This window comes from Myotis davidii, unplaced genomic scaffold (assembly GCF_000327345.1).
Source record: "Myotis davidii unplaced genomic scaffold, ASM32734v1 scaffold77, whole genome shotgun sequence".
Classification (NCBI taxonomy): Eukaryota; Metazoa; Chordata; class Mammalia; order Chiroptera; family Vespertilionidae; genus Myotis; species Myotis davidii.
Genome location: NW_006289713.1, coordinates 3,825,915 through 3,844,886, shown reverse-complemented (window position 1 = coordinate 3,844,886; position 18,972 = coordinate 3,825,915). Strand labels below are relative to the sequence as shown.

At 49.8% G+C, this 18,972-nt stretch overlaps 2 protein-coding genes across 2 annotated transcripts in view; both read right to left on the bottom strand.

Annotated features, from left to right (window-relative positions):
* LOC102764537 (chromosome unknown open reading frame, human C16orf95) overlaps positions 1 to 2,882 on the bottom strand; it is a 15,964-nt gene extending 13,082 nt beyond the window's left edge. The window contains exon 1 of the mRNA XM_015562974.1: positions 2,761 to 2,882. The gene's annotated coding sequence lies outside the window, so the exon portion shown is untranslated. The remainder of the gene's footprint in view (positions 1 to 2,760) is intronic.
* Positions 2,883 to 7,020: 4,138 nt separating this feature from the next.
* The window catches only part of FBXO31 (F-box protein 31), a 23,741-nt gene continuing 11,789 nt past the window's right edge, over positions 7,021 to 18,972 (bottom strand). Inside the window, exons 4-8 of the mRNA XM_015562975.1 lie at positions 18,946 to 18,972; positions 13,527 to 13,636; positions 12,743 to 12,896; positions 11,235 to 11,551; positions 7,021 to 8,724 (exon numbers count right to left, since the gene is read on the bottom strand). Coding sequence (XP_015418461.1) covers positions 8,502 to 8,724; positions 11,235 to 11,551; positions 12,743 to 12,896; positions 13,527 to 13,636; positions 18,946 to 18,972 — 831 coding nt within the window. The 3' untranslated portion in view covers positions 7,021 to 8,501. The remainder of the gene's footprint in view (positions 8,725 to 11,234; positions 11,552 to 12,742; positions 12,897 to 13,526; positions 13,637 to 18,945) is intronic.

The window sequence follows — 18,972 nt, the reverse complement described above, 5'->3', positions numbered from 1 at the left end:
GGACCAAGCCCCTTCCGCCAGCCGTTGTTCTGGGTCCGCCCCCACCACGACCGCCCCTCTGCGCGCCCCGCTGATTGGCGCATCTCCAGCCAATTAAGCGCTACCTTCTAGGCACGTGCAGTTTAGCTGGCGGCTGATTGGTTCCTAGGGAACTGACTTCGGGGTTGGCGGGTTAATGGATGGGACCCGGTGGTCCTGGATGGAAAGCCCAGCAACCGTCATCGGGGGTGCCCAGTCACCGTTTGCTACGGATGGCCCGCGGGGCGCCGGGGGGCGGGGGCCGGGAGAGGGGCCTGTCCACCGGAAGGAGAGAAGTCGGTGCGACCCTTGCAGGGCCACGCGGATGCGGGCCCAGGGCAGGTTCCAGGGAGCCACGACGCCTCTCGGCATGAGTTTATCACACGCAGGACTTGGCATATGGCAGTACTTACTACTTGTATTTGAAGTTGTTCGTTGTTTTTCAGGAATTTAGACTTAACTGTGCACCGCGTTTCACTCGCTGAATCTGACAACCCTACCGATGGGCTCAAATTGTGGCTTTTAGAGAAATGTGTGTTTCTCGAGCGACCTGAGGTTTTAAAGGCCGTGAATTGAAAGCGGCTGCCGCCCGGAGGGTCCAGCTGCCCCTTAGTCTCCCTTCCTCCACCTTCACTCCTGCACGGGTGCCCGCGCTGGGCAGTTGCTAAAATGAAAACAGGATTATGTCTTCACATTTTCGTAAAACCAAATACTTTCTGCCTCTATATGTTCCTTTATCACAAACATCATTTTGCACTTTTGGAAACGAGTTTTTACCCACTTTTCAGTGTTTTCATGCTCACTTTAATACTCTCAGTATCAATATTTGTCCAAACCATCATAAAAGGAACTGTAGCCCTGATGGGCGGTGCCCCCCATGTGTTGCACTCTAACAGTGGAGCAAACAGGGGTGCTCCCAGGCACTGCTCAGCTTTCTTGGCTCTGCTATTTAACCATCAAGGGCGTGACTGAGCAGGACTGAGCAGTACACACATGAATGCTCTCCTGGCCAGCACCCATGCTGATTGGGCAGTGCCCCTACCATATTAGCTGCTCAAACATTACCCCCTGCATCTGTGGTTATAAGTGTCATCACTGGCCTCTTAATGGCTAATGAGAAAATTATCCAGGACTCTCCTCATTAGCCTAGCATTTTATGTATAGCTAGTTGTCATGTTTCTGTCCACCTTGGAGTGCTCTTGGCTTCCCTGCCATTTCCCTTCTAAGCCCACTGGAGCATGGCTATAGCATGGAGGACAGGCTCATGACCCTCGCAAGCTCTGGTCCTTACCACTGAGACACTGTCTTGTCCTTTCATGTTAAGAACAGCCCATCACTGTTTTAGCCATCCCCACCAAGAATGGCTAAAATTAAAAGGACTGAAGATACCAAGTTTTTGAGGTTGTGGCAGGTGGAACCCACATACATTGCTCATGAAATAGATACAACTGTGTTGGCAAACTGTTCCTGCAGTATTATAAAACCTAAACATGAATATTCGATAACCAGCAGTTCCTTGCTCAGTTATACACCCAGGAGAAATGAGAGCATATGTCCACCAGAAGACATGGGCAAAAAACATACACAGCAATCTTCTGTTAACAGCTCCAAACTGGAAATGACCCCAATGTCCAGAGGAGAGAAGTTTTAAAAAATACTTATGGCCTATTCACATGGAACACAAACACACAGTCGCAGCCCTGAACAAAGGAGATGAAGCACGCAGAAGCCAGACCCCACAATGTACATGTGATTCCACCTGTACGATGTTCAAAGCCAGGAAAGCAAATCTACCATGCCAGCTGGTGAACCAAGGGACACCCCGCCCCCCAGCTCCAAGTGTTCAGAATAACAAGGGCCTGATCCCAATCCTCGCCCTGCCTCTTGGGTCTAGGTCCTCACCTGCCTCCTGGCCTGGCCCACAAGGTGCTCAGCAGACACGCTCTGAATGACTGTCTGAGCAAGAGCAACCTGTGAATTCCTGGGTATATCAGGCAAGTCTCCTAACTTTTCCAAGCCTCAGTTTCAAAGCTAAACTAGTAACAACCATAGAACTGATCCCACAGGAAGTTTGAGAGATCAGGTAAGACAGAGCATGAAAGGTGCTGGAGAGTCAGGCACATGAACCATCAGTACCTGAGTGTATTTCCCCGCTTCCCACTTCAAGCAAGGGCTGGCTCATTGTCACTGTCACAGGAGGGAAGCGGGACTAGAGAAGCCTGTGGTTGCCGGACATTTCTGTGCCAGGCTTTTGTTTCCAAAGTTCCCAGGAAAAGGAAGGGGGAGCAGAGTGAGGGCTGAGTCCCTGACTCACGGTGCAGTTACTGTGCAGTGTGTTCACCAGCCAGGGGTCCCTGCATGAGAGCACGAGGGGGGACTGCATTTAGCCTGCGCTCAGCCTAATTGACCCACCACAGGCGTGGAAGAGGAGTTCTACAAATCTAAATCCTGGATTAAGTTAAAACATGATTTTTAAATAAAATCTAAAAACTATAAGTTTTAAGATTTCATGTTCCTTATCGGGGGACTTCTGAGTCTCTTGGAACTTAAAGTATCCTTTCCAGTCAGGCCATGTAGTGGGTCTGGGTTAAGATGCCAGGCGCCACTGATTTGCGTGGTGTGATCTGTGATAATGGCTCCTGTATACAGGATGCTCACTTTCTCACCTACACTGGGGCCTGGGTTATGTGCCCGGTGCCCACTGGATGGACATTATGTGCAATTCTGCTGCCAAACTCTTACCCTTTCCTCCTGGGATCACGGGTTTCATGGTCACCCTTATTCTCCTCGCTTCTCAGTCTGTGGCATTCTAGCGTTCTCTCTTCAGTGAGCTGTGTGACTTCAGCATCTCGGTCTCCTCTCCTTCACTGTATCCTCCTGCTGTGGGACACAGAGCCCACTCTCACCCTCCTCCTGCCTGTCATCACAGCGCTGTGAAAGGGGCACAGCCCAAGACAGACAGCCAGGCTCGGAGAGTTTGTTCATTTTCAGATGCCTCTGTCACCATCACACCCCTTTCCCCACACACACACCCCTCCACACCAAGCACCCACATCCTGGTGCTTTCCCTGAGATCACCAAAGCGTCCTCGGGAGAAGAGGGGTTCTGAGAAGTGTCTCACTTGCCTGTGGTGCCCAATGGAAGCTTGCCAATCCAACCATGGAACACTGAGAACAGAGAGAAGCGCCTTGGTGACGAGGGGCATTCACCAGGCTCAGCCAGCCCCTAGCTCCATCCTGCATCCTGGAGGGGCCTGAGAAGAGGACAGGAATTGGGTCTAGGTCCTCGCCTGCCTCCTGGCCTGGTCCACAAGGTGCTCAGCAGACACGCTCTGAAAGACTCTCTGAACAAGGGTGACCTGTGAATGCCTCCTGTTGCCTGGGCTCCCAGGTTGGTATGGCAGTTGCCCTGAGCTGTGTCCAGGCACCTACGGTCCAATGAGTGGTCACAGTGGCTCTGTGAGGTGGGCTCCAGCACTGAGCCGCTAGCAGGCGGGTCCCCTGAGACAGCGTAGGGGCAAGTGGCGTCAGCTCTTCCCTCTCAGCCCTCAACCCAGTCCAGCAGTCCACAACTCCTTAGCCAGAGTCCTGTCATTTTCCAGGGTTCGGGCCATGTCAGCCCTTACCGGAATCCCCACAGCAGCCTCCTGGGGACATCTCCCACCACCTTTTTCACCTGCAGTCCCTTCTCAACTTGGGAGCCAGAGCCATCTTCTGAGCCTCACCAGAGGTCTCCAGGGGCTCCTAGGTAGAGCCCTGTTCCTCACAGTGTGGGAAGGCCCAACGGATGCCGTGTGATCTGTGCCTGTGTGAATACAAACACACATGTGCACATCCCATTTCCAGTGACAGTTTCAGGCAAACTGATGGCATTGTGGTGTTACCCAACTCAAGGGGTCACTGCCTGGGGTGTCCTATTCAAGACGTGGTTGTTATTAGGTAGTTTTATTTACTTGCACCAAGTAAAGGAGATTGACACCCAAAGCTCTGTCCCCCCCCCGAGGGAGGCTTAGCCATGACTTGTGTACACTATTTGGTTAATTACACGTTCATTTCTTCTTGGCAGTTGCCTAAACTTATCAGGTTGGGATCTGCTCAAGCTCATCCTTTAAAGTTGCCTCTGCAAAGTACTGTCCTACATTTTAACATTCAGCAGCAATTGCATTTAGTAATATTAAGAACTGCCCAGACTTTGGGACCTTCGTCTTATCTAACAGTGGCTTTCTTCTACTCTCTAAATACTTCTGAGAGCGTTTAGTCAGATTACATTCCAGATCTTTTCCCAAAAATAAAGACAGAGAAGTTAGCCTATGTTAACACTGGGAAGGCACATATATTGGGGTATTTTTTCAAGTTCAGGAAAAAATGATGACACCCCATAGCACTCTTAACAGCTGGAACACAAAGGTAGTGAACAGAATAAAAGGCTCCAAAAGCACACATCTGCTTCCTCCAAACTCAGAGTCAAACATTTGGCTGCTCGGAGCCTATACACCAGACACTGTGGTCACAGGAACTTAGGAAGTTTCAATTCCTGTGACCAAGTTCATTAAGTGACAAAGGGACTGAGCAGGTTTCTGTTCCTTTGACACTAAAAAGTGACTCACTGGCAGTGCGAGGAAACCTGGGCAACCCTAAACTCAACAGCCCCGAAGTGTCGTCTGGGTGGAGAGAATCAGGCTTGGCTGCAACATCCAACTCCAAGTTCTCAGTGAAAGAAAGCCTGTTGCTCTGACCGTTTGGCTCAGTGGTTAGAGTGCTGGCTGGCGCTCTGACCATTTGGCTCAGTGGTTAGAGTGCTGGCTGGCGCTCTGAATGATTGGGGTTCAATTCCTGGTCAAGAGGATTTCTTGGTTGTAGCTTTGATCCCCGCTCTGGTCTCGGTGTTTGCGGGAGGCAACTGATATGTGTCTCTCATGTCCATGGTTCTCTCCCTCTCTTCCTTCCCTTCCTCTTTCTCTAAAAATTAGTGGGGGGACGGGGGCGGGGGGAGCAGAGGGGCAAAGAGAAAGCCTGTCATGTCAACTTGGCCCCTGGGCTAGATCTGCATGAAGCAGGAAAGGAGGCCCACCTGCATCTAGCTCGTCAGACCACTGTGTGCACTGCCTGCCCTCCACGCTGGCCAGGAGGACTTGCCTGGGCCTGAGCTGGTGTCAGGACAGAGGGCATGGGAGGAAAGGAGCAGAACAGCAAGCACCAGCCACAGTGAACCAGAAGCCCAGACGTGGGCATGTGGTCAGAAAGGGAGGTCCCAGTCTGCACTGCGGAGCGGGGAATTCTCCCACGGCTAGGTGGCCTCCAAACCTGTTTACACACAGCAGTGGACACTGGAGGTCTGAACTGGATGAGCAGATATAACTGGATATATGCCAGGCCTGTATCTCATAGCTGAAAAAAAAAGGTTCATTTGCAATAAACATCCAGCCCTAACACAGAAGAATCTCCAATGACTTGTGCCTCAAATCTCCAATCACATCCTCTTCAGTTGAGTAGCAGAGAACAGAGCATGTCCAAGCATACAGATCCAGGTGTTTCTTGCAGTCCACACGACAGGCTTGCCTCACCCAACCTCCCAGCAGCAAGGTGGCAAGCAAAGGTGGCGCCAACAATGGAAAAATGTCTAAGAATCCTCCTCCCGTGGTTGGCAAACTGCGGCTCGCGAGCCACATGCGGCTCTTTAGCCCCTTGAGTGTGGCTCTTCCTAAGCCTTAGGAGTACCCTAATTAAGTTAATAACAATGTACCTACCTATATAGTTTAAGTTTAAAAAATTTGGCTCTCAAAAGAAATTTCAGTCATTGTACTGTTGATATTTGGCTCTGTTGACTAATGAGTTTGCCGACCACTGTACCTAGGCCCACCTGCCAGCCTTCCCAAATCAAGCACCACGTGGGCATTGCTGGTCCCTAAAATGGGTCGTTCAGGTCTAGTTAATTCTTTCGAAGTTAATTCATGCAGGAAGTTCTGATGAGCTGCCTGACCATTCCCATGACCGAGGATGGGGATGTTTTTATTTAACAACAACATGACCCAGCTGGTGCTGGGTCCCTGCATACTCTCTGTGGAACTGGAAACCAAGCACTAGCTGGCTGAGGACACATCAGAGGGGGAAACAACACGTTCCGGACTACCGGCAACTGGCCTTGCCTGGCGTCACTGTGGGCACTGCCAGGACAAGACCCCACAGGCCCTGGGCCCTGACCTCACTCCAGAGACAGGCCCAACGTGAATGATGTCAGCAGCCCACAGCCCAGGGTTATTTTAGTCATTATTTGTAGAAGCCGTGTATAGACCCTAACACTGGAGGCAGGTTACATCATTCGGAGTTTAGATTGGTTTTGAATCAGAAATACTCATCTTCTATCCATGTGAGCTTTACAATGCTTAGGGGAGGCCTCAGATGGAGATGGAGTTCCTTAGAGCAGTGGTCGCCAACCTTTCGGACCTCACGGACCACCAGTGGTCCGAGGACCACCAGCTGGCAACCACTGCCTTAGCGCGAGCCTCAGGCTCTAGGTAAAATAGGCATTTTCTTGACTTTATTTAAGCAATGGTGAAACATAGAGAACAAGGGCTTGCATGCCCAGTTGTCCATTTTCATTTTCTTCAAAGCTTCACGGTCATAATTATCACGAGGGTTCAGGGCCGGCCACACTTGGCACGAGAGTAAAGTCATTCTGCCAGACAGGAGCAGTGACAACGCTTTCAGCCTCAGTCTTGCCGAAGATGTGGAAACTGGGACCATGCCTCAACTTGACTGCAGGGCTGCTAGAAGGATCTGGAAGGTGAGCAATGGACATGCATCTCTAATGAGATTCAGCTGACAGTGCCAGGCAGATGAACCCTGCAGCTGCCCAGCAGGGACCTCACCTTCTCCCCTTGCCTCTCTCGGGTCTCCACAGAACCTCTAGGAGGACCAGTTTGCCATTTAGGGGTAGTGTCCCAGAGCTTGTCAGTTCTATGATACTGGGAAGCAAAAGGTCAAAGTTGCCAAACGAACTGAAGCTAGGGCACTGGGATGTTTTTATTTAACAACAACAAAAAAGCCAGAGAGAAATTAATCAGGAAAACAGAGGACACATTTCACAAGACAGCTCAGGTTGGTCTCTATATGAAGGTACCACAAAGCTGCTCCCTTCCCTGGGGTCCCTCGTTCCTAGTGTGGGGGCTCAGTGCAATCCATCAAACAAGGAAAAGTAACAGAGGGGAACTCCACCCTGCCCTCCATGAAGCGCACACCTGGGCAGACGGGGTGCAGATGGCTCTGTGCAGGCTGGAGGGAGAGCTGAAATGTCCTTGGAGACCAGCATGCATGTAGGGCTCTGTTCTTCAATAGATACTGAGACCAGCAAGGACCTCAGAGGGGTTCCCCAAATGCAGATGTCAACCCAACACGGGCACAACACCAGTAGAAGAGTCAGTGCTCAGGGTCTCCATGCGAGAGGGGCCCGGAGAGATCCTGGTCTCCAAAGGGCACGTGATTAGTACAGTGTGACTTCTCTAGAAAGCTGCCCCCTTGCCCACAAAGGGGCTGCAGTCCTCATGTGCTGTAACACTTCCCAGAATAGCGTCTGTGTACATCATGCAGATGGAATAAACACAGGGCTGTAAAAAGACATAACCCTGTCCGAGTCCTGGGACATGTGGCTGCAGTTTGAGATTCTAACATCAGAGCATATGTGTGTGTGTATGGGGGGGAGGCGGGGCGGCAGGACACAATGAGCACTGACAGGAACTGGCTGCTGGGAAAGTTCTAACGCTAGAGAGAGGCCAGGGCAGGCACATGGGTGCTGCCCAGGGGCCAGGACCAGGGGTGATATTCACAGGGCCTCCAAGTTGCTCAAAGACCTGCAGAGATATTCTCTAGTGACCCGTATCGCCAGCCCCATTTCCCTGATTCACAAACTGAGATGGGGGTGAAGTGCTTTTGTCCAAAATCTGAGTCAGTATAGAAATGGAAATTCACAAAAAAGAAAAAAAAACAAAATACAAACAAGAAAAATGGAAATTTAGTCCTGGGTCCTGAGACTGACACCCCAACTCCCTGGGGCTCTCTTTCCACAAACAGTGCCCTCCCTACCTGCCCAGGCTGCCCTCACAGGTCCATGGCCACTTTCATTTGCTTCCTGCAGAGTGGACGGTGGAGCTGGCACCCCACACACTGGCCCCCGAAATCAAGAGACTCAGTTGTGTCATGAGCTTTCCTGAAGGAGGATTTTGTTTTCCCTAGAAAACTGTCAGTGAGCCAAAGACAAATTCAATTTCTCCAATTCTTTTTTTTTATAAGACATGCTCAGCTCAGCCTTCCCATCAGCTACTGATAAATATGCAGACATATGTTGCACACTCTATAGAAAGCATCTCGGGCCGAGACGCCTACAAGAAGGTGGGTGCTCTGGTCAGAAGGTCAAATCTCCAAAGTGCATGCTGCTGCTCTTTCCAGGTCACCGGGTCCGGAGCCGCGCCCCCAACAGGGAAGGGGCCGTCAGGAGGTTAAGGACTGAATGTTCTTGAGCATCTCCTCAAAGGCCTGCGGGGACGGTGCATCCGCATTCCGGAAGGTGGCCTGGACTCTGCTGTACAGGCTGAAGGATTTCAGCTCCAGCCAGATGAACCCGAAGCGGTCTTCGTCAAACAGGATGAAGACCCCGGGTGTGCGCTCAGGGCTAGTGAAGCCATGGCCAGCGATGAGGCCTGTGCCATAGAAACTGAACAAAGAGAGGGAAAGCACAAGGGAGAGAAGAGTGAGAAGGGCTTCGAGGCCCTGCACTGGCCCCAGTCAAGCTCTGTGTCATCCCGGGGTGTTCTAAAACACCCTTCATTGCATTCAGACCACTTTTGCTATTCACCAGCAAGCATCTCAAGAGAGCCTGCCTTCATAGGGCCCCTGCACAACTCTAAACGTCCAGGCACCAAGCCATCCTAGCAGAGGTGCAGGGCTCTGGGCATGTGGGGAGACACGCGTAAGCAGGCACGCTGTACTCACCCCAGATGGTTGGGATCACCCCACCAAATGTGGATTTCTACCACTTCACCCAACTAAAGGAGGAGGATCTCAAGCAGCCCCACCTCACAACTCTGTCCCAAAGCATATTATCTTCATAACACAGGCCCAGGTAACAAAAATCTTAATTCCTGGGGTAGTTAGGTCATTTGAACAATTTAAATATAATCAATAAAGACTTATTGTCATGCAACTGACATTAACTCAGAAGGTCAAACTTTCAAATATCATATGGCCAAGTTTTGAGATCTCTATATACTAGTATGAGGCTGAAATACATTTATCTTTCTTGCTTCTGATGGATGACAAGAAGTCAGGGGCTGGCCTGAATCTCCCAGCATGTGGAATGGTGCCCGAGACCCCCAAATCTCCCGGCCACGCTAAGACACTGCTGGGCTGACAAAGGGAGAGCAGCCTGTGGTTCAGAGGGTTTCCTGGGTGGGGAAAAAGGTCCAGAGCCTACAGGGAGGCAAAGGCTTAGAGAACACACAGCAAATGTTTCCTGCTCGTGCGCTGTGGCAACGCCTTCCCAACCAGACAGGGAAGGATCGCAGGAGGCCCTCCCAAGCCATGGAGTCCCTTGATATTCACCATCCTACAGCTCAGCCAGGGGTCTGGACCAGAGCTTCCAGATTGGCTGGACCCAACAAACCGGTGAGCTACTAATGGGCTCTTAGCTGGCCATGAGCTACTAGGACCTGTCAAGTTTTACAGGAATAACAGAGCCTTTTTCTTTTATGGCCTTTCAAACGGGAATATAATGTACAGCATAGGAAAAATAGTCAACATTATCCTAATAACTGTATGGTGATGATGGTTACTAGACTTACTGTGATGATCACATCATAAGGTATATAGATGTGATCTATACACCTGAAACTAATTAATATTGCATGTCAACTATACTTTAATAAAAAATTTTAAAACTTTAGAAAAATATTTACATCAGGTGAAATTATATTGGAATGCTATTTGTATGTCTTCCTCTAGAAAAACCAAATTCAGCCACGTTTATCATAACTGTATAATAAAATGTAATAATTTTTTTCTGCCAAGCCCATGTAGATACCTAAATCTTTTTCAGGGAGCTCAGCCAGCTGCCCACACTGTCAGTCTATAAGTAAGTGGCCGTTTAGACCACTGCAGACACACAACACAGCAGCTGGCCCAGAAGTAAAGGGAAACAAACCTTTATAAATAACCGGAAGAAGGTAGAGAGGGTCAGCTGTAATGCCAGGAGACTGACAGATTATTCCCTCAAAATGCCCACTAAGGCAACCATACAGGAGTACTTTCTGTAATAATGAAATATTCTAGATCTGCATGTCTAATGTGGTAGCCAGAAGCCATGTGTGGCTACTGAGCACTTGAAATGTGGCCAGTGCAACTGAGGACCTGAATTTTTAATTTTATTCATTTTAGCAAAACTTAAATAGCCCTGGAGTGTAGGGGACTGGGGGCAAGGGTTTCATAACTCATCTACCAGGGAATGACCTGAATGGCAGGGGTGGGCCTGAGTGGCTGAAAGCAGAGGCCTGAGACAAAACCCTAAGAACAGCAAGTCAGGTGAAGAGCTGGCAGCCTGGGGGAGGCCTTGTCCCAAGATCAGGGATCTGGACCTCTGCAGGGAGGGAAGCAGCAATGCCAGCCCCTCTCCAAGTGCTGTCTGGGCTGGGGTTCACTTTGGTAGCAGAGAAGGGCAGAAAAATAACAGAAAGGAGGAAAGAGAGAGGGAAGGGGGGAAGGAGGGAGGGAAATCACAGGAAGAAATAATGGATTGACTTCAGAACTACCTTCATTAGGAGATGGATGGAGAACTCATGACAGGCCTTACCTGAAAGGACATCCGGGCGAACTCCAAGCAGGCTTTCTACATGGAGAGGTGTGGGCAGGGGGAGAGTCCTCTTCCTCACTGTGCTTCAATGCTGCCTGACATCCTGCCTCGTCTCCCTTTTACCTTAGTAACTATGTGATGCAAGGCATTCTGGGAGGAGTCTTCACACCTGGCAGTTCTAATACCCCCAGTCTGAGGCTCCCCAAGGGATGTGACAGCTGACTGTACAGCCCAGGAAACAGTGCCGTCTGTTCAGGTATGAGCTGGGGCTTGGACCAAGCCATCAGAGGCTCCCATTGTGGTGCAGCAAGCCCCGCCGCTGGCCTGTCGGAGCCAGGTCCCACCCCAAAACTGGGTCTTTGCCCACCTCCTGTCCTTACCACATCCTGCAGGTTCGGGGATAGTTCTCGTTCCTTGAGCTCACACCCACAGGCAGAACAAACTGGACAGGCTCCTCCTTCAAAGGTGCGGCCCCTTCATTCTCAGGCTCTCTGACCTCAGTGGGTGGCCCAGAACCCTCGCCGTCCTCAGTCCTGTCTTCTTGTCGCTGCTGCTCCTGGCGCACCTGCTCCTGAGCCTCCAGGACGATGCGGGAGAGCTCGTTGAAGTTGCAGAGGTTCTCGACGTTGGGCAGCTGGATGCGGTGCATGAGGTCGATTTCTACTGTCTGCTGCCCGGCAGGGATGTTGGGGTCACCCTGTGGATCGAGTGGATGGTGGTCAGCAGGGCTCAGAGAGCAGCAGAAACACGCTCCAGCCTAGATCCCACCTGTGGCCAGGTGAGCTCATTCAGCGTTCCTACTGACTTAGCAGCAACCCCTTGAGAAGTAGGACCATTTTTAGAAGCCCTTAAAAAACTAATGCCTAGAGGAGCCAGCTCCATCACTGAAGGGATCTTTGAGGACAGAAAATGACAACACCGACTAGTGATCTGCTGAGGGTCTGCAGGCACCCAGCACAGTGGCTCATCTGCATTCAAAGACCACAGGTGGAAACTAGCCTGTGTGACAGCTGAAGAGACCAGGGCTTAGAGAACTTCATCCTCTCCCAGGGTCAGGCAGAGGGCAGCAGGCCTGAGAGGCCACCAGAGAGGTCTGCCTGGAACACAGAAGCTCCTAAGCCTGAACCCCAGGAGATCCCCCAGGCCCTGCAGCTTTCCATGAGCCCAGGAGCATGCTGAAATCCCTGCTGGAGAGCCCCCCTGTGCCAGGAACGCAGCCCTGGTTTCAGGCTCTTGTTCACATGAGCTTTCCCTAAGCAGAGGCATCCTGGCAGACCGAGGTTCAAGAGCAATGCTTTGTGAGGACTAGGAAGTGGTGCTGCTTCTTCAGGATGCTTTAGTGTATCTGCCAGAAACTCACCCCACCAACTACGCAAATGACAGGTGAACCCAGAATGACTGGTGGCCCCTGGAGCGGGCAACACACGGCCTACATGGCTCAACAACCCTCCATCTGCTTTCACAAGCTGCTGAGGACAGGACAGGCAGTGGGGCCTATGTGCTACTGCAGGGCGTCTCCAATGTGCTGGCCCTTGAGGTCAGCTGGGCAGGCTGTGAAGCCCTTACCCAGCCCCCTCCCCATGAAATTAGAATTTGTAGGGTTTGGCAAGGGCATTAGTGTTTTCTCAACTTCCCTTTCTCAAGGTATCTCAGTGTGCAGCCAGGAAAAGAGCCATGTGGGGAAGCGGAAGTGCTCAAAATCCCCTAAGATTCCGGTTGGGTGGGTCCGGGCAGGGCCTGGGGATCTGCACTCCCAATCAGCTCCCTGGTGAAGCGGTGCCACAGGTCCCGGCCATATCAAGTAGCCAAGGCGCAGCCCGAGTGCCTGCCATGGCCAACCTGACAAGTGCACACAGGGCTGGACCCGCCAGGTAGCCCCAGGACTTACCGTGATCTTCGTGACCCTGGCATGCTTCCCATGGAAGCTGAGCATGACAATCTCTAGGCCGTGGCTGCCGTAGGTGCCTTTAAAGAGGCCTGGCCTGATGAGATCGTCCGGGTGGCTGGGCGGGAGGTAGATGCGGCGGTAGGTCAGGCAATTGCTGTCGGGGGGAGTGGGGAGTGAGACAACATGGCAGAGTCCCACGGAGCTGCAGCAGTGCAGAGCCCATACCGCCTTGATCCACCCCAGGGGGTGGGCAAGACAAGCAGACTAGAATGACCAAGTAAGTGGGGAGCAGGGGTACTCCATGTTCCTGAGCCATGCTCACTCCACCCACAGGTGCATGGCACCCTCACACCTCCTCTGATTCCAACAAGGCTTAACAGGCTCATATGTCTCTGCCGGGCCCCACAAGGCAGCTGGAGTGGAGCCCTCAGAGGAGGGAAGGGAATGCTACTCCTGTTCTGTCACCCTGGGACAGGAACCCAAGACTGCACAAAGGGCATGGCAAAGGGACTAAACGGGCTGCAGGGACAGGGCCCAGGGACAGAGAGGCTGAGAAAGCAGGCCTCCCAGGGTGGATGAGGGAAAACCCTGAGGATTAGGCACATACAGCAGGCCCATAAGATGGAAAACATATGGGGTGCAGGCGGGGAGGTGGGGATGGGGGCTGTGCTCAGGAGTACCAAGAGAGGGAGGTACTGAGTTAACAATTCTCCCACAGAGACTGCACTCACAGGATCCACAGAGAGGGACTGTGCTCAGTACCCACGAGGGCGGCTGCACTTACTCATACTGACTGGTGTAGATGAACTTCATCAGGATGAGCTCTTGCATGTGCTCGTGGAAAATGTCCTCCAGCGTCCGCCCCCATTCTTCCCTCAGCCATGTCCGGAATTCCTTCCAAGAGAACACAGATCGTGAAAACCACCATGACACAGGGGCATGGAGCCTGCTGTGATCCTGATTGGACAAAGCACATTTTTATAGCTGTGGGCACACCTATGACAAAGGAACCCACCTGGGTGGACAGGGCTGGGCCAGAGAATGGGAACTGCCCTGCGTTTGGTCTCCCAGCACCTGGCCTCCCTTCCTGCTAGGCGTGCCACCAGTGAAAAATGGCCTCTGGTCCCTGCTTTCCCAGAGCACAACGAGCCCAGACTTCTGGGGAAGGAGCAGGGGTCCCCTCAGGTGAGGCTGGGGCCATAGTCCAGGCCCAGCGCTCCAGGGACGGCACATGAACCTCACTTGGTGCCATGAACCAGGAGGTGTCTATGCTGAGCTGGCTTGACACTGCACAGCCTCTGAGCCTAGTTCTCAGGGTTCCGGGAGAGCAGCAGCACAGCAGGGCCGGCCGGCAAGTCCCATGATGGGGAGTGGCCAGAGGTGCCTTCTGCAGCTGCTGCTGAGAACATGGTACAGCCTGGGTCGAGGGACTGTGGGTGGATTTTCCTTTGTCAAATGTGCCTTCATAGTAATGTTGTATGTTCGGTAAGTGCATGCGCAAACAGTCCCCAAAGCTCAATAATTCATTACAGAATCAAACACTGGGAAGGATATTTAGTGCTTAATTGCTTCATTCTGCACATTTAAGTTAATCCACAGAACTGAGTTCCTAATTCAATATAGTGTTTCTAATGATTATCTAGAATTAGCTCTATAAACGGAAGCGAAAGCAATTTACCAAAACAACAGAAGAGCTACAATCTGTCAATTGCTTTAGTATGCTACTGCCCAAAATTCGGCAAAGAACAAAAATCACTAGTGAGTAAACAAAACAACTATTAGAACTATAAAGTCAATATATAAAAATCAACTGAATTTTTATATACCAGCAGCACAAAATTGTAAAATAGAAATTTTTAATTCTATTTACAATAGCCTAAAAGAAAACAAAACCACAGGACTTAGGAATAAATATTACAAAATATGTGCAGACCTCCACTGAAAATGCCAACACTGCTTAAAGAAAGTAAAGAGGCCATAATCATAGTCAGAAGTCACTACAGACTGGAGACTCCTCATTAAATCAGCAATTTACAAACTGACCTACAGATTCAATGTCAATCATAATCCTACCAGGCTAGCCTTTCTGTAGAAACCAGCAAGCTGATTCTGAAATTCATATGGAAATTTAAAAAAACTAAACATCCAAAGCAATTTTGCAAAAGAACAAAGCTGAAGGACCCACACTAGTCCATGCTATGACTTACTTTAAAGCTATAGTAATCAAGATGGTGGTATGAGCATAAGGAGTGACAAATATATTAATAGAACTAAACAGAGAGCCTGGAATCAGACCCACATTTATCTGGTCAGCTGATTTGTTTTGTTTCGTTTTTTAATCCTCACCTGAGGATATTTTTTCCATTGATTTTTGGAGTGGAAGGGAGGGAGAGGGAGAGGGGGAGAGAGAGAGAGACTGTCACTTGAGGATAGGTAAAGTTTTTCAGGACACAGAAAAAAATAAACATAAAAAAATAATTTGACAAATTATACTTCACCAAAGTCAAAACTTTCCACTTAAAAATGGTTTAACTCATGGAGTAAAGACCCTTAAAAAATCAAATACATAAATAACAAATAAAAATAGAAGCAAGTGAATGTAATGAACAAGGATTTCTATGTTGCCATGGTGAATAATCAGACTTGAGCTAAGCGCCATAGAGAAGATGGCTTGTGAATAGCCCTAATCTTATTTGCTTTGCATGAAAAGGCCAAAGTCATTAGGAATACCAACCAGACCCAATTATTTAGAACAAAGAACTTTGAAATTCATGTTTACTATAAAATAATCTTCTAGCGTATATATACATAAGGAAAAACTCAGGGGTCTAGGCCCTAGAACATATAAGAACCAGTTTAATATTTACCCAGGGCTGGCTTACCATGTGTTAGCACTGTATAATCATTGCTTAATCTGCACAACGGCCTAGGACAGTGGTTCTCAACCTTGACTGCACATTAGAATCACCTGGGAACCTCTTTAAAATCCTGATTTCTGGGCCTCATCCTCCAGAAATTCTGTTTCTTTGTTACTAATGTTGTGGCCCCACCCCATAATAAAGAAACAGAATTTCCGGAGGAGAGGCCCAGAAATCAGGATTTTAAAAAGATTCCCAGATGATTCTCATGTGCAGCCAAGGTTGAGAACCACTGGCCTAGGAGATGGGTGTTACATGCGCAGCCAAGGTTGAGAACCACTGGCCTAGAAGATGGGTGTTAACATTTTCCTTGTCCTACAGAGGTTTGGGACTTACACAAGTAGAGAAACCTTTCCAAAGTCGCCCAGCTAGTAAGTGACGGAATCAGAGCTAACCCAAAGTCCATGTGCTAACTGGTCTTCCCTCACCAAGGCCAATACCAGAGCCAACAGGAGCAGGGGGGCATGGCTCACCTGCCCTGGCAGGCTGCACACAAGGCCCAACCAACTGACAACATGTAACAGGAATTTGGAGCATCTTCAGGGCCTTCCACGCAGCAATTACATTTCTGCATGATCCATAAGGTTTCCATGGAGTTCAGACAGTGGGGTGAGAGTAATAACACCAGGCATCCTCCTGGATGGCTCCAGCCAGGCCTGGTGCCAAGTCATTCACATGTGGTGTCCTATTCAACCCTCCAAGATCCCTTGGGGCCCACAGATAATGATATGGCCCCATCTTATACATAAGAACTGAGGCTCCCAGAGGGTAAGTCACTCAAGCACGTGATCAAGAGGGTAATAGGAGAAATGTGAATATTTGAGCACAAACCCCATGTCTACCTGCAGAAGAATGGTTATATCCGATTACATCAGAGCAAGATGATGGAATGCTATGCTGAACTAAAATTAAAACTTGTGAAGGGGTCTAATGAGACTAGAAAATCTCTCTGGAGTAATAATTAAGCCTAGAAAATATATCCAACTGCGAGAGTGAGATTGTCACTACATCAGAAATGCCAAAACACATAAAGGGAGGCTGGAGAGTGGGTTTGGAGACGGCTCCTAGGTGAGGCTGTATCAGCACCTATTCCTGACAGATTCTGCTGATTTCCTATTTGATGATGATAAGACATCATTTTAGTACCTGGGTACTTCCTTGTCTGTCTCTGCTCTGCTCTGCAGCCCCCAAGTTTTCAGAACCCTTGGGTAGGGGGGCCTGGACAGGCAGGGTCAGGGAAGTAAAGTGGTGGCTGGGCCTTGGCCATCATCCATAAAGACAAGCCAGGCGGCGTCTGCACTGGGGAGGCAGAGTTTGGGATGGCCCGAAGGCTACACTACTGCTCACAGGGATCCAGTAGCTGTGCCTACAGTTTGCAGAGCACATAAGAGGGTCACACAGAATGCACCTGTGAGGCCCAGGCAGAAGACCCTGCCTGAGCCTCAAGACCACCTGGACTTGGCCTTCAAAGGTGCGCAAAGCTGGCGGAAATCCTGGAACTGGAGTTTGCATGCAAAGCAAGTGGGAGAATTGGCAAGCCCTGTGGATGCAGTTTATGATCCCACAGGGCTGGCTTTTGGTATTGATGAAGGGTGGAGCCCATGTAAAGGGCTGGGAAGGACAACTCACTGATTCCTTCATAAGCAGGATGATAAAGGGATCACAAGCTAGCACAGCCATCAGAGACTCAAAAACTGGCTGAGACCAAGTTCCCATCAGTAGATGAGTGGATAAAAAAGCTGTGGTACATTTATACCATGGAATACTATGCAATAATAAAAAAGACTCTCTTACTCTTTGAGACAGCAGGGAGGGACCTGCCGAGTATCATGCTAAGTGAAATGTCAGTCAGAGAAAGTCAAGTATCACATGATCTCACTCATATGTGGAATCTAAGTAACAAAATAAACTGATGGAGTGGATTCAGAGACATGGAAGCATGGAACAGAATCTCAGAGGGAAGGTGGGGAAGGGAGTGTGGGTGGGAGGTAATCAACCAAAGACCTTGTATGCATATATGCATAACCCATGGACACAGACAATAGGGTGGTTAAGGCCTGGGGTAGGAGTGAGTGGGAGGGGGTCAATGGAGGGAAAACGGGGACATATGTCATACTTTCAACAATAAAGAATTATTTGTTTTAAAAAACTGGCTGAGAAATGCACACCCAACAAATACGTAGATGCTGTAATGAGTGTTCTATATTTTAAAAGTCCAAGTTTTTAAGAAACAGCAATATTATGCTTGCTTCGAAAGCACATACACTAAAATTGCAACGACACAGAGGTTAGCATGGCCCCTGCACAAAAATGGCATGCAAATTTGTGAAGTGTTCCCTATTTGTAAAAATAAATAAAAAAGAAATGACAGTATTTGGAAATGGTATTATGACTTAGATCCTCAGAAAACTACAACCCAAAGACAAGTTAAAATGACTTGTGCAAACAAAAGGAAGCAAAAGAAACTCTTGGTGTAGCTCACTTGCAGGTTTATCCACTGTTCTGCCCGGTCTGAAAATCGCCATCCCCAGGTCCACCCGTGGGGAGGACAGTGCGGCTCTGAGAACAGCCCGCTCATCTGCCTGTAACTCACCTCCAAGAAGAAACCTGTACAGCACACGGAAGCTCTCGGGGTGAAGGAGAATTGCCTACTGAAAACGATTTCCTTTTGGCCATTCATTCTGAGGGTTGGTGGGTGTGTGGTCTGTGAGGACATGGGCCCCTACCCAAGCTCCAATTCCTCCTCCCACCCTGCGGGAATATGATGAAGGCCACCTGAAAGGGTGCTGTGGGACCTTGGGAGCCTGGCCACCTTCTCGGTCATGGAAGCTGCCAAAAAGAAACTGTTTCCGGATGTGAACCTGGATGGAATAGCTGTCGCTTTTATCTCACACAGCTTCCGCGTGTGTGTGTGAGCACGCCCACCCAGCATGCCCTGTTTGCTGTACTCTCTATAATCCTGTCCTGTGAAAGCCTGTGTTGCAGTAATTTCACTGGCCTGCATGTAAGTCCTAATAAACTCATGTCTTTCACAGCCAGTCCTCCAGGTTATTTTGGGGGAATTGGCAAGCAATACACTGAGATTTCCTTGGACTTCGGCTCTTTGCATAGCACCGGGGGAACAAAAACATATGCTTGTGTACACAAATCCATATGAGGCCGTTTCTGACAAAAGGGTCAGACACACTTTCTGCACCGACAACGTGAGGATGAGCCATGGGAGAGCCCTCTGGCTGGCGGCATGCTGACGATGTCTGCTCCTGGTGCACAGGCGCGCAGGCTCACCTCCTGTCTCCCCCCAGACCTCCTGTG